Genomic DNA, 12,831 nt, shown 5'->3' with positions numbered 1-12,831 from the left:
AGAATATAATAAGTAATTAAGGATTATTCATTAACAATAGTTATATTAGCACTTAAAGCTTGTCAAAATATATGCCTGAATCAAATACATGTAGGCAGCCCTAAATCACCCTGAATAAAAAACAAGGAGAGTCCAAGGAGTCAATTTGTCAGTGTTAAACAGTGGCCTTTCCAGGACAATAACATAATTATCTAATTATTGAAGAACAATAGCACATAATAGAATTTATTAATAGCTAATATATATGCTTTTTGATATAAAATTATACTTTGATGTTACAGTGTTTAATTTCACAGGTGTTGATAGAGATGTCTGTTATACTTATCCTCTGGTTTCCTGTATGCCTGAAATATATCATAGTTGCAAATTCAAAAATTTAAAAAGATAAAAAATAAATTATGTTTGGGGACAGATGTAGGTATAACCTTAGATTTAAATTTCCATCAATGGGAAAAATAACAACTCTTGCCAAATATGCCTGGTTTCATGACAAAAATGAAGTTCAGTGATTTAAAATTATCACGTTTGTTTGCTAATAGGTAATCTGAATAAAGTTTGGGTAAGAGCATAGTGGATTGTCATTCTGCAGAGAGCATGGGTCCAGTTTGTCCAACTCCATCATTTTATATGTAAGAGAACAGATCAAGAAAGGTTTAAATAATCTCAAAGTCACATTGCTAGTAAGTGGCAGAATAGATGAACACATGAGTATTCCACTTCCCAGCCCAGTATTCTTTCTTTTTTTATTCTACTTTTAATTAATTAATTAATTAATTTGATGTTTATTTATGTTTTAAAGAGATACAGAGCCCGAGTGGGGGATCCAGAAAGAGAGGGAGACACAGAATCAAAAGCAGGCCCCAGGGTCTGAGCTGTCAGCACAGAGACCAATGCAGGGCTCGAACTCATGAACCGTGAGATCATGACCTAAGCCGAAGTCAGATGCTTAACAGACTGAGTCACCCAGGAGACCCTTTATTCTACTTTTTAAAATGTGAGATATATTTTATAACAGCAAAAATTAGAAAAAACATATTTTGTAGTGGTGAATATTTGATAATATGACATCTTAAACATAATTAAAGAGTCCAGAAAATGATATTTTTAAATATGTTTCTGAAACATGAACATATGAGTAGGTATGAGTGAAAACTAAGTCAGCCAGAGAAAGTTTGCACCAATTAGCATATAATCCTTGTGCTTTGAATCAAGTTCTCATTTTCATTCTGCTTATTTTGAAAGGAAGTATTCCAAATGGTGATAAAATAAACAGAAATTTCTCTCAATCTTATTTGATAAAATTTGTGTTTTTAAAGAGAGAAGTGCAGGCCCAAAATGAAGCCATGTTAAGGTTCCACATCAGTAAACAAAGATTTAATATCTAATCTAATTGCAGTTTCAATCCCCAGTTTGAAACCTTTAAGCAGCCAAGCTGGAATATCCAGGTAAACCTCAGGAAGTAATCTGCTGAACTTTCTGTTCCCCTTAGGAAGGCAACTTTGCCTAAAACACTGCATTCTTTGGTAATAATTCTCCCCAACCAGTCCTGTTTCAACCTTTCCTTTTCTATAGCTCTACAGAGCTCCCCTCTTCTTACTAGATGGGATGCTGTCCAATCCCTGAACCATTTAATAAATCCAATTAGATATTCAAATTTACTCAGTTGAATTTGTGTTGTTTAACAGTGTATATAACACTTGTTGGAGAATATCATCCGTATAAAATTAAATTAAGATTCAAATTCTTTAAAATATGTATAATACTATCAGTTTGAATTGAGAATCCTTAAAATAACACTTTTGTATTCAAGTTCTTTCTTACAATTTTTTCCCCCCAATTACATGCCCTGGCTTGAAAGTTTCCTCTTCCTGTGTGTGCTCACTGAGTATTATAATGAATGGGTAGAATTTAATTGTACTAATTCATTTCTCATGGATTTGGAGATGGTCCCAAAGGCCATAAAAGCCTGGAGACCACCCTCCATACTGATATGGAGAACAAAGGCAGAAGAAATTTAGAACAAATTAAATTTCCTTACAACTTACAGCTGAAGTACTTAGGACTAACAGAGTGACCTTCCTCCAGAAACTCAACTGCCCTGATGTTAATACTTTGCAAGAGCAAAAGGCAAACAACTTAACATTATCCTGACCTCCAGGACACTGTAAGTCTCCTTTTACATATAAAAATTACTTTGGAAGATTCCTTTATCTTGAGGCCCTCAAGATCTATGTTAGTAATCAACTTCCAAGCATATGGTCCCTGATATACATCTAAAGGGTCTCATGACTAAGGTTTTACTAGATGGTAATAAATGACCTTTGCCTAACAACAGCTAGTCCCATCAAGGTCCTGGAAACCTTGCTTCTTAAATTCCTTAGAGACTTTTGCTATCCCTAACCCCCTCCCAGCTTGAAAGTATATAATCAGCCACTCCTCACAACCCCAGTGCAGCTCTTTCTGCCCACGGGTCCTGTCCCTGTGCCTTAATAAAACCACCAAAGATGCTCCAAAAATTCATTTCTGAGCATTTGCTCTTAACCCCAACATTTTCCCATCAATACTATTTTAAAAAACTGAGTAATCAACTCCCTAGTGATGTTAGAGTTTTAGCTTCACATTGGAGTTTCCTTTTTTTTTTTTTTTTTTTTTTGAGTACCTTGTTTGGTATTTAGTTAATCCTTTTGAAAGTGTTCAATTAGATTACTTCCCCCCCCTTTGTTTTGTTGTATATAAACTGAGTATCTTTCTAGAACTTTCCTTTTAGCTCAGTGTCTTGCATCAAATGCTTCACGACTTTCTTGATTGTAACCTCAGGCAAGTTATTCAGCCTCCTCATTACAAAGTGGTGGAGAATGATGGTGACTATGTCCTATCGTTATGAGGACTAAATGAAAAAAAAAAAAGCATGTGAATTATTCAGAATGGCATCCATGCTCAATAAGTGTTAGCTATTTATGATAATGTAAGGAGAAAATCTTACTTTAAGAATTACCAATTCAGTGGCGCCTGGGTTGCTCAGTCAGCTAAGCAACCGACTTTAGCTCAGGTCATGATCTCACGGTCCCTGGGTTTGAGCCCCGTGTCGGGCTCTGTGCTGACAGCTCAGAGCCTGGAGCCTGCTTCAGATTCAGTGTCTCCCTCTCTCTCTGCCCCTCCCCCGCTTGTAATCTGTCTTTCAAATAAATAAACATTAAAAAATATTTACATAAAAAAAATAAAAAAAGAATCACCAATTTAACTAGATCTCATCACCTAGACCCACCTCCTCTCTTCCACTCCTCAGGTAATGCTCCCCTGGGGCACCTGAGCTTTGGTGCAGGTTTTCCCCTGTCAGTCATGCTCAGTCTGAGGCCCATCACAAATGATATGAATAACAATGTATTCAGTACCAAAGTTCACAAAGGGTTTACTTTAAGAAGTCCACACATATAGAATTCAAGATTATACCCATAAAAATGATCATCTTCATTCCCTTTCATTGAGTGGGGGTAAAAGAGTGACCATACTCTTGAAACTGCTCATGTCCCATACCAAATTCTATCTTGGATGTCATCTCATGGCTGTCAGCCCACTCGGGGGTCATTATGGAAAAGGGGATACTACCAGAGGTCATTTGATTGGTTCTAACCAATCAAAATTAATTTACATAAAAAAACTGAAGGAGAAAGGAAGGAAGAGAGGAGAGAAGGAAGCAAGAAAAAGGTTGGGAAGAGAGAGAAAAAGAAAAAAAATGTTCTGAACCAACATGTATTACTCTTTAGGGAAAAAACTCCAATACGTTTTTTTTTCTCCTTTAAAATATCTACTGGAAATCAAGCATTTTGGAGATATACACATTCACATTTGTTTCATTTCTAGCACTTTATTTTACATTAATTACCTGTGCTTAGTGTTTAGTTCATGCAAAGATCTGAATATTACAATCATAAATTTTTTTGAAGATTTGTTGTTTTTCCTATTTAATATATTTACAGGAAAGTCTATTGTTATTATAGATGGCATTAGTTCTCAGAGATTATTCACCAAATATTAATGGATAGTAAAACATATGTATTCATATAAATCTAATATATAAAGATTATTCACATAAAAAAAGCTATTTGTTTCTATACTGGCTAAAGGATAAAACTGTGATAGCAATAGGTAATGTTTATAAATATTTTTTACTGGCATTAAAATGCCATATTATTATTTTCTTAATTCTTCCCCCAATTTTGGTGGAGTTTTATTGTTATTAATATGTACACAAAAATAAAATTTTCTTGGTTCAGTTTTATATAAATACATTTGAAATCTGCAGAAGCCTTTTCATACTTTCAGTTAAAGGTTGCTTTTAAAGTTCTTTTAGGATCAGAAACCTATCCTCAGACAATTTGCTCCAGGCAACAGTCACATGGAGACATATGCCTAAAGAAACAGCAAGTTTCCTAGTGATAACATGAGTCAATTAAACTCCACTTAGCAAATTTAATTAAGTAAAATCTGGGATAGCAGATTTCAAAAGCTAAGTCCACCTAAAGGAAGAGGAAAAGTACTCAAGAAAGTTTAACCTAAAAAATATTCTGAATAATTGATGGATTTGCAACTGAAACTTTGAAAGGAAAGAAAAATTGTTCTAGAAGTTTTGGTGTCAGACTTTCATATGAAAACTGTTTTCTCCTACCAGTCACTATATAATTTTATGTTGACTATCGATATTTCCAAGCCTCAATATTCTCACCTGTGATAGTAGTTTTTTCTTCATAAATTTATTGCAAAGGTAAGGAGATATAACATGTGAAGGACTTATCACAGTGTCTAGTGCACAGGAAGAAATCAACAAATGTTAACTGCTATTGCTATTAAGATTTTGAACCATGAGTTTGAACCAAATACCCACAACCTGGGATAAAAGAAGTAATTTAGACATTATAATATCTGATTCCTAATAATTAGCAGAGATTAAGAACTCACTCTGAGCTTATTATTGCATTCCACTACAGAAAAGTAATCTTAGAGAAAGTCCTAATTTTTGCTCAGGTGTGCCAGTTTGAGACTTGAGAGTTCATTGCAATGACTTTGATCAGAGCATTCAAACTAAAGTAGAAGAAATTACACATTGGAAGGAAGTGATTTTTATGTCAGCACTATTTATCATTCTCCCTGTACAAAGGCTTGCACAAAAATAAACTACTCTGTCATGTCAGTACTTTTTACTTCTTACCTGGTCTTTTCAATATGAGTGTTCATGTCCCTCAGCATCAATAAGAAGACTATTGCTTGTAAAGACAAACTTAAATAGTCATTTTAAGTCAAAAGAGTGTAATTTGATTGGAAACATAATATTATCAAAATCGAAGGATAAGAACATTTTTAGAAATCTTTATCACACTTCCATGAACACATTGTTAAGAAAGATTAGTCTCATGTCTTATGACTGGGAAAATTGTGTGGTCTTATTACCAGTATTAATTTACAAGCAAAATACAAAGGAACATGTGATTCTATGACTCCCAGTATAAGGAAGGTTTATCTGGGGAATAATCTCACCAATATGAATAAGAAGCATTACAATTATTTCAAGACTGAGAACAAATAGTTGAAAAAAAAATAAGTAATAAGATAAAAATGTAAACGTATATCATGACCAAGGAGCTCTCTATGTACATTCCTCTATTTCATTAACTGAGATACTGCGCATGTTCAGATGTCCCTGTTTACTATATGCATGAGAAGATTAAAGGGTTTTTGCAGATCTTGACAACTTAATAGCCTCATAAAATTGCCATTTCTTTATCCTCTTTCTTCATTTTTAAGATCCTGTTTTAGCCCTACAATATTGATCATTCACTTCTATCTTCATAGGATAGTTTATAATCAACATAGTAGCTATGCTTATTCTCTCTGAATAACAGTACAACTCAAGTCTTCATTTACATCCCAGGAGATAAAACATCTACTTTTGAATTTGGGGAAAACTATTTAACATACCCAGAGGAGATGATGAGCCAATTAACAATCCTTTTAACAATCCTCATCAATGAACCCACACATTTATGGTCAATTAATTTATGACAAAGAAGCCAAGAAAATGTAATGGGGGAAAAGATAGCCTATTCAATAAGTGATGTTGGGAAAACTGGACCGGCAGAAGAATGAAACTGGATCATTTTCTTACACCATACACAAAAACTAACTGAAAATTGTTGAAGACTTGATGATAAGACCTGAAAGCATAAAACTCCTAGAATAAAACTTAAGTGGTAAGCAGATTGACCTCAGTCTTGGTGATGATTTGACTCCAAAAGCAAAAGTAACAAAAGAAAACAAAAACAAAAACAAATGTAACTACATCAAACTAAAAAGTTTCTACACAGCAAAGGAAACCACCAGAAAATGAAGAAACAACTTACCTAATGGGAAAAATATTTGCAAATCATACATCTGATAAGAGGTCACTATCTGAAATATATAAAAACTCATATAACTCAAGAGCAAACAAAACAAAACCACCTGATTAAAAAAAAAAAACAGCCAGAGGATATGAATAGATATTTTTCCAAAGAAAATATACTAATGGCCAACAGGTACAAAAAAAGTGGTCAACATCACCAATTATGAGGGAAATGGAAATCAAAACTACAATGAGATATTACCTGACACCTATCAGAATGGTAATTATCAAAAAGATAAGGCATAACAACTGTTGGCAAGGATATGGGGAAAAAGGGAACCCTTGGGTACTGTTGATGGGAATGTAAATTGGTACAGTCACTATGGAAAACAGTATAGATATTCCTCAAAAAATTAAAAATAGAACTACTATGTCATCCAATAATTCTACTTCTGGGTTATACCTAAAGGAAACAAAATCACTCTTTCGAAGAGATATCTGCACCCCCCATGTTCATTTCGGCATTATTTACACTAGCCAAGACATGGAAACCACCTAGGTGTCCATCAATGGGTGAATGAATAAAAAAGCTGTGGCATATGTATCTAGAATTGAATATTATTCAGCCATAAAAAGAAGGGAATCCTGTTATTTATGACAATGTGAATGGACTTTGAGGGCATATGCTAAGTGAAATAAGTCAGAGAAAGACAAATATTGTATGATTTCATTTATACATGGAATATGAAAAAAAAAAAACACCGCATCTCGTTGTTACAGAGGACAAATTGGTGGTTGCCAGAGGTGGAGAGTTGGAGGGTGGTGAAATGGGTGAAGAGGGTCAAAAGGAACAAACTTCCAGTTACAAAGTAAATTAAGTCCTAGAGATGTAATAATATATAGCATGGTAACTATAGTTAATACTGTATTGTATATTTGAAAGTTGCTAGAAGAGTAGATCTTAAAATTTCTTACCACAGGAAAAAATTATTTATGTATGGTGACAAGTGTTAACTAGACTTAATGTGCTGATCATTTTGTGTATATATATATATATATATATACACACACAATATATCTCTCTCTCTAAATATATATATAATATACAATATATAATAATGTAATATTAAGATAATATATAATATATAATATAATATTTTATATTAATATAAATTAATATAATATATTATATTATGTATAATATAATAATTTATTATTATATATAATATATTATCTATATAGTATATAATATATATTATCTCTCTATATAATATCTCTCTCTAAATAAATATAAATATAAATAATATAAATATAAATATAAATATAAATATAAATATAAATATAAATATAAATATAAATATAAATATAAATATATATTTAGAGAGAGAGAATCATTAGATTGTACACCTGAAACCAATATGTTATATGTCAATTAAACCTCCATTAAAAAAAGAAACCATCTTAATCTCTTCCTCACGCCTCTTAACATGTCTTACCAATTAGCCATTAGCTTTTACTAATTTCACAGCTAACACAGCTAACACAAATTGAATGGTTCTAGCTCATAGACACTTTTGTAAAATCCTTGTATTGTTGACTAATTTAGTCCTTGCAGTAGCCCTGTTAGAGATGGGATAAATAGATGCAGGTGTAAAGAGAATTAATTACTTCTTCATGGTCGCACACTCGTAACCAAAAATTGTTTATCAAGAGCCTTCTTTCCTAATTGCCTTACTACACAGTTTCATCTACATTATTCTTCTCCACCCATAAGCTACTTCATTCATACATGCTCTTACCACATCTTTCCTGGAGTCACGCAGAAGCCTGTAGCCTAAGACCATCTCACTCTGGGTCCACATCTATCTAGATATTTTATATAAGATGCAATCTATACATCCCTTTTAACAGTTCCCAGTTGTTCAATAGATAAAAAACCAAATGATTAGCATAACATACAAGAGGCTCTGAAAATATTTATTGGATTAATTCATTTTTGCAATCCTGATATCTCCATGGTTCTTTCACATGCATCTTACACTTTGACCTTCATAAATAATGAATCATCAGTAATACCCAGCACACGTGCTATTTTAAGACTCACAACATTGGGCACAGTTTCCTTCCCCACACTTATTTTGCAGGGAAATTCATATTCACTGTTTAAATTTTTCTTTGTATATCACCTCAACTCTAGTTTCTCAGAATGTCACTCTCTTCTGTCACATACTGTTCGTCTCCTTTATGCCCTCTCTGTTCTTTATACATATTTCCATTACCTAATCGTTCATATTATAAACATTCTCTTTCTTGTATGACGTCTCTGCTTGACTTAAATTCTTGAAGCCAGGAACTCCATCTTAATCTATGTTGTAACCTCCCTACCTAAGGGCGTACCTAGTAAACAGTGAGAGATATATGAACAATGATCAGAGATTATCTGTATGCATGTATGTTTTTAAACACACACACACACACACACACACACACACACATTCTATGTTAATAATGGACTTGTAGGAAACAATCTCTTCCAGTTTTCCCTACACACCACTGAAGTTTCTAGGCAATATGTGTTTTCAGTGCAATATCTAACTGAGAATTCAGTCCTATTTTTAAACTAAAATATTTGTTGCTATATGTTACCCATAAAAGAATTTAGTTGGTATCTTTGAGTCCATAAATTAGAAAACCCATGATAGTTACAAAGCGTATTGTTACTTATCTTCCTTCCTGCTCTCAAGTGATACCAATAGTAATCAATAGGTAGGATTGAAAAATAATAGCCACAGGGAAGTAAAGAGGTGATACAAAGCTCTGTTCTAATTCAGATAATAATAAAAAAATATTACATACCCAAAGCTTTACTATAGTAGGAATCCCATGATTTCCAAAGAGTGTTAAACATGTAGTCCTGTAGACTGTAGGAGATGAAATTTCTTATTCTGTCAGTGAAAGACATCTGGTCCGTGAGTTCTGATAAAGTGGCAGGAACATAGGAAGGAGGGTATGGTACCTTCCCACAATGCTTTTCCACTGTTGAGGCTGGAGAAAACCTGAGGGAGTACATAAATGGAATTCCCAGCTTTAAAGCTACTATATCACCACAAGGAAATACTGGATCTGATATCAGGACCTCAAATTTGCTTTTCTTCAGCTTTTCCATCAGCTTTTGGTTTTTAAGAACACCATCACAGATTTCTCTAGATATCATGTGGAAGTCCTTGATGACTTTGGCTATATCTTGATAGAATCTCCAAATGGTTGAAGGAGATGGCCTCTTTTCCATCCATGTCAAAACAAAGTTCTTGATCAGTCCTTCTATTCTTTCTTTGCCAAAGGCCACCTTATATATTTCAAATGTCAGAGATGGGGTCGAGGTTGGCGTGATGAAAAGTGCACCAGAGGCAACTAAAACAGTCACATTATGCTCTTTTTCAATCAACTCATCTATAATTATCTTAATGTTCAGCCAATGACTACCTTCCATTGGCCAAATCAGAACATTCCCACCAAGAGTGATTCCTAGGAGACTAATCTGGAGACACAACAGCAGAATGTTCTTGTTTAACATGATGTGGCTTGATGTAGAAGATTTGATGAGATATGACAAATGAATTTCTCTGTTTTTCAAGCAAAAAAGAAAGAAAAATTATTTCAGTTTTGATTCAAAATGATACCCTTAAGAGCCTTCTCTCTACCAAATGGTTTTCCTCATGGTAGCACCATATTTTATGATAATTATAGGCTTGGGGTAACATGTGTCTTACCTCTCAACCTGTTGCTTTAGCTTGGGTTATGATTCCTGCTCTCTGATCATTTTCTTAAACTCGATCCTTTAACTTTTTCATTGCATCTCATAATTGTGAAATTCTTACTGTTAAATTGCTTGAAGCTGTTGTGTACATCAACTCTACCCTCAGGCCTGGCTGCTGAAGCCTCAGTTTGGGGCAGAACTTATTCAGAAATGTAGAGAGGCTAAGGCTATCAGTTTTCCAATATTTAACACATTCAATATAGTATCGATAGCAACAATGAAACATTATTATAGTAGTTACTGGTTGTTAATAGATAAGATTATTACAAAGGGAATACTTAGAAAAAATGTGAAGTACAAGGAGATAGAGTAATTATAATGTTTATTGTACTTTGATAATATGTTTAGGAAAATATTTTATGTTAATACTGAGAAAAAATTATAAGTAAATGAATGAACTGTGTACAAGTATACATGCAAAAGATGATGGGTAACATTACTAGTCAATAGGAGTTCTTTGAAGAGGAATGCTAACTCAAGCATGCTTTTATGGAAAGTGCTGCTTGAAAGCTAGTTGGCTGGTCTGAGTAATAAATAATTTACATCAACATTCAATCTTTCATAATTGCTAGCATTAATTAAGCACTCACCGTGTGTCAGACATTGTGTAAAGTGTTTTACATATGTTAATCTCATTTATTTCTCACTAAAAAAAGATTCAATGAAGTTGATCCTATATTCTCCCATCAGAGAAGGAAGAACCATTGCTCAGAGAAGTTTAGTAATTTGCCAAGTTCACATACTAGAATAAGAAAAGAACTGGTAGTAGCAGCCATCAGGCTCTTTGGCTTCCAGAGTCTATTGTATAAACCACTAAGATAGATTGCCCTATCAGCATGTATCATGTCCCCTTATCAAGTATAAGCAACCTACCCATGTAAACCACAAAGTGCCCAAAACATGCTGACACAATATAAATTTGTGTCACAAATTCACACATTATGAATTTGTGCAGCCCACACTGGATAATGTAGGACAAATCATCTGAAGAAAATCACCTCTATGAAAAGTGTACATGTATGTGTATGCATATATCTGTGAATAAGTAGAAATGACTTATTTTTGTTTTAATAAATCTATTGAAATTAGAAATCCTATGTTTCTTAGTGATGTCTTTGCTGAACTCCCCTATAACCACAGATAATCTATAGTGAGACATTTGCTGCTTCTTTAAAGCAGTTACTAACTTTTCCAAAGTACTATTCGGAGTTTGGCAGACTCATCGTACAGTTCTTGGGAGTAGATTTCAATTCAAGACTCTGTATACTAAGATTTTATGGTATGCACAAAATTTTTGCCTGCTGGTGTCAACCTCATCCATAGTTAATTGCCAGGATACTTTAAAATAGTTGTCGTGATTCACTAGAATGAACAATCGGTCACAATTCACTGATATTTTACTCATGTTATTCACTATCAGGGAATCAGATTCAGCTCTAAACAATTAAACTGTAGCTTTTATTAACTTTATTTGTGTTTATTGTGTGGCTACTAGACAGAGAACTCCCTGCTAAGTGAAAGGCAGATGAATAAAGGAGATAATCTCATATCCATTTTATGCTCTCTGTGAAGGTAATCGCAGATGTAACTATAATAAAAATAGGCATAGTATATTAGGGTCAGCATGATATCATGAGAAGAATTTAGGTTTTAGAATCAGGCCAAAGAATTTTGGCCTGTTTAACATTTATGAGACTCAGTTTTCTCCTCTGTAAGGTAGAAATGAAAGGCAATTTAAGAGACTTTTATATTAAGTAATATAAGATAAATGAAATGTTTATTAATATATAATAAATGAATAACTATTCAATAAATACTATAAATTATGTAATGATATGAGCATCATATAAGATAAAGTTATATGTTTAAATAAATAAAATAATATCGATTAAGCTACAACTATAGTGCCTGGAATAAAAGACACATTTAAAATCTATTATCTCTCTCATTTAATTCCTTCTCCTTCTCCTAACTTTAGAGAAAGCGACGAATACCTTCAGATGAAATGACACAGGTAAAATGTGTCAGAGCTCTGTACAGTTTGCTTTCTGTTTTTTGGGAATTAGAGGTAGGGGTAAAGAGAGGGAAGTTTTTATTAGAAATGTGGTATTTGAGGCTCATCTTGGAGCTTGAAGTGTCTGCACATGAGTGATAGGCAATGACCAGTATTATGTCAGAAATTAACTTTTTGATTTTTTAAAAAGTATCTTACTAATGGGACAGTATTAAGAAAACTTCTCAAATTATTGAAGTTAAATTTTAGATTTGTGTTCTTAAATTTAATAGAAAACTAAGTGAAGAAATTATATTAACCATAAATATTTAAAGAGGTTGTAAAATAAGTTTTTTTCAAAAACTAAAAATGTGATTTTAATTATTCTGACCTTAAGATCCCTGAAAAGCTAGTCTCTTTTCAGAAAAATTATAGGAAACTATAGCTAAACATATGACTAATATATTTATGAAATCAGATGAGTTGAAAGGAAAGCTAAAGTAATTTAAAAGAAGCTACTGTATACAAATAGTTTTATCATAGAGAGGATAATAAAAGATGTGCTTCAATTAATTGCACAAAAAGAGAGCACACATAGTATTTACATTACCCCAATTGATTATTGCTTTTACAACAGAATTTTCT

General features: G+C 33.1%; 1 protein-coding gene across 4 annotated transcripts in view; it reads right to left on the bottom strand.

The window, feature by feature from the left end:
- Window positions 1-9,950, bottom strand: part of LOC106977026 (UDP-glucuronosyltransferase 2A1) — a 52,562-nt gene extending 42,612 nt beyond the window's left edge. For 2 of the 4 annotated variants that reach the window (XM_015074500.3, XM_015074501.3), the window contains exon 1: window positions 9,233-9,950. In XM_015074500.3, the coding sequence (XP_014929986.1) occupies window positions 9,233-9,950 (718 nt within the window). The remainder of the gene's footprint in view (window positions 1-9,232) is intronic. The other 2 variants (XM_053217276.1, XM_015074497.3) reach the window with 1 other exon arrangement.
- Window positions 9,951-12,831: the final 2,881 nt, after the last annotated feature.

Source organism: Acinonyx jubatus, chromosome B1, assembly GCF_027475565.1.
Source record: "Acinonyx jubatus isolate Ajub_Pintada_27869175 chromosome B1, VMU_Ajub_asm_v1.0, whole genome shotgun sequence".
In the NCBI taxonomy this organism is placed as follows: Eukaryota; Metazoa; Chordata; class Mammalia; order Carnivora; family Felidae; genus Acinonyx; species Acinonyx jubatus.
This window is presented reverse-complemented; position numbering and strand designations above follow the sequence as displayed.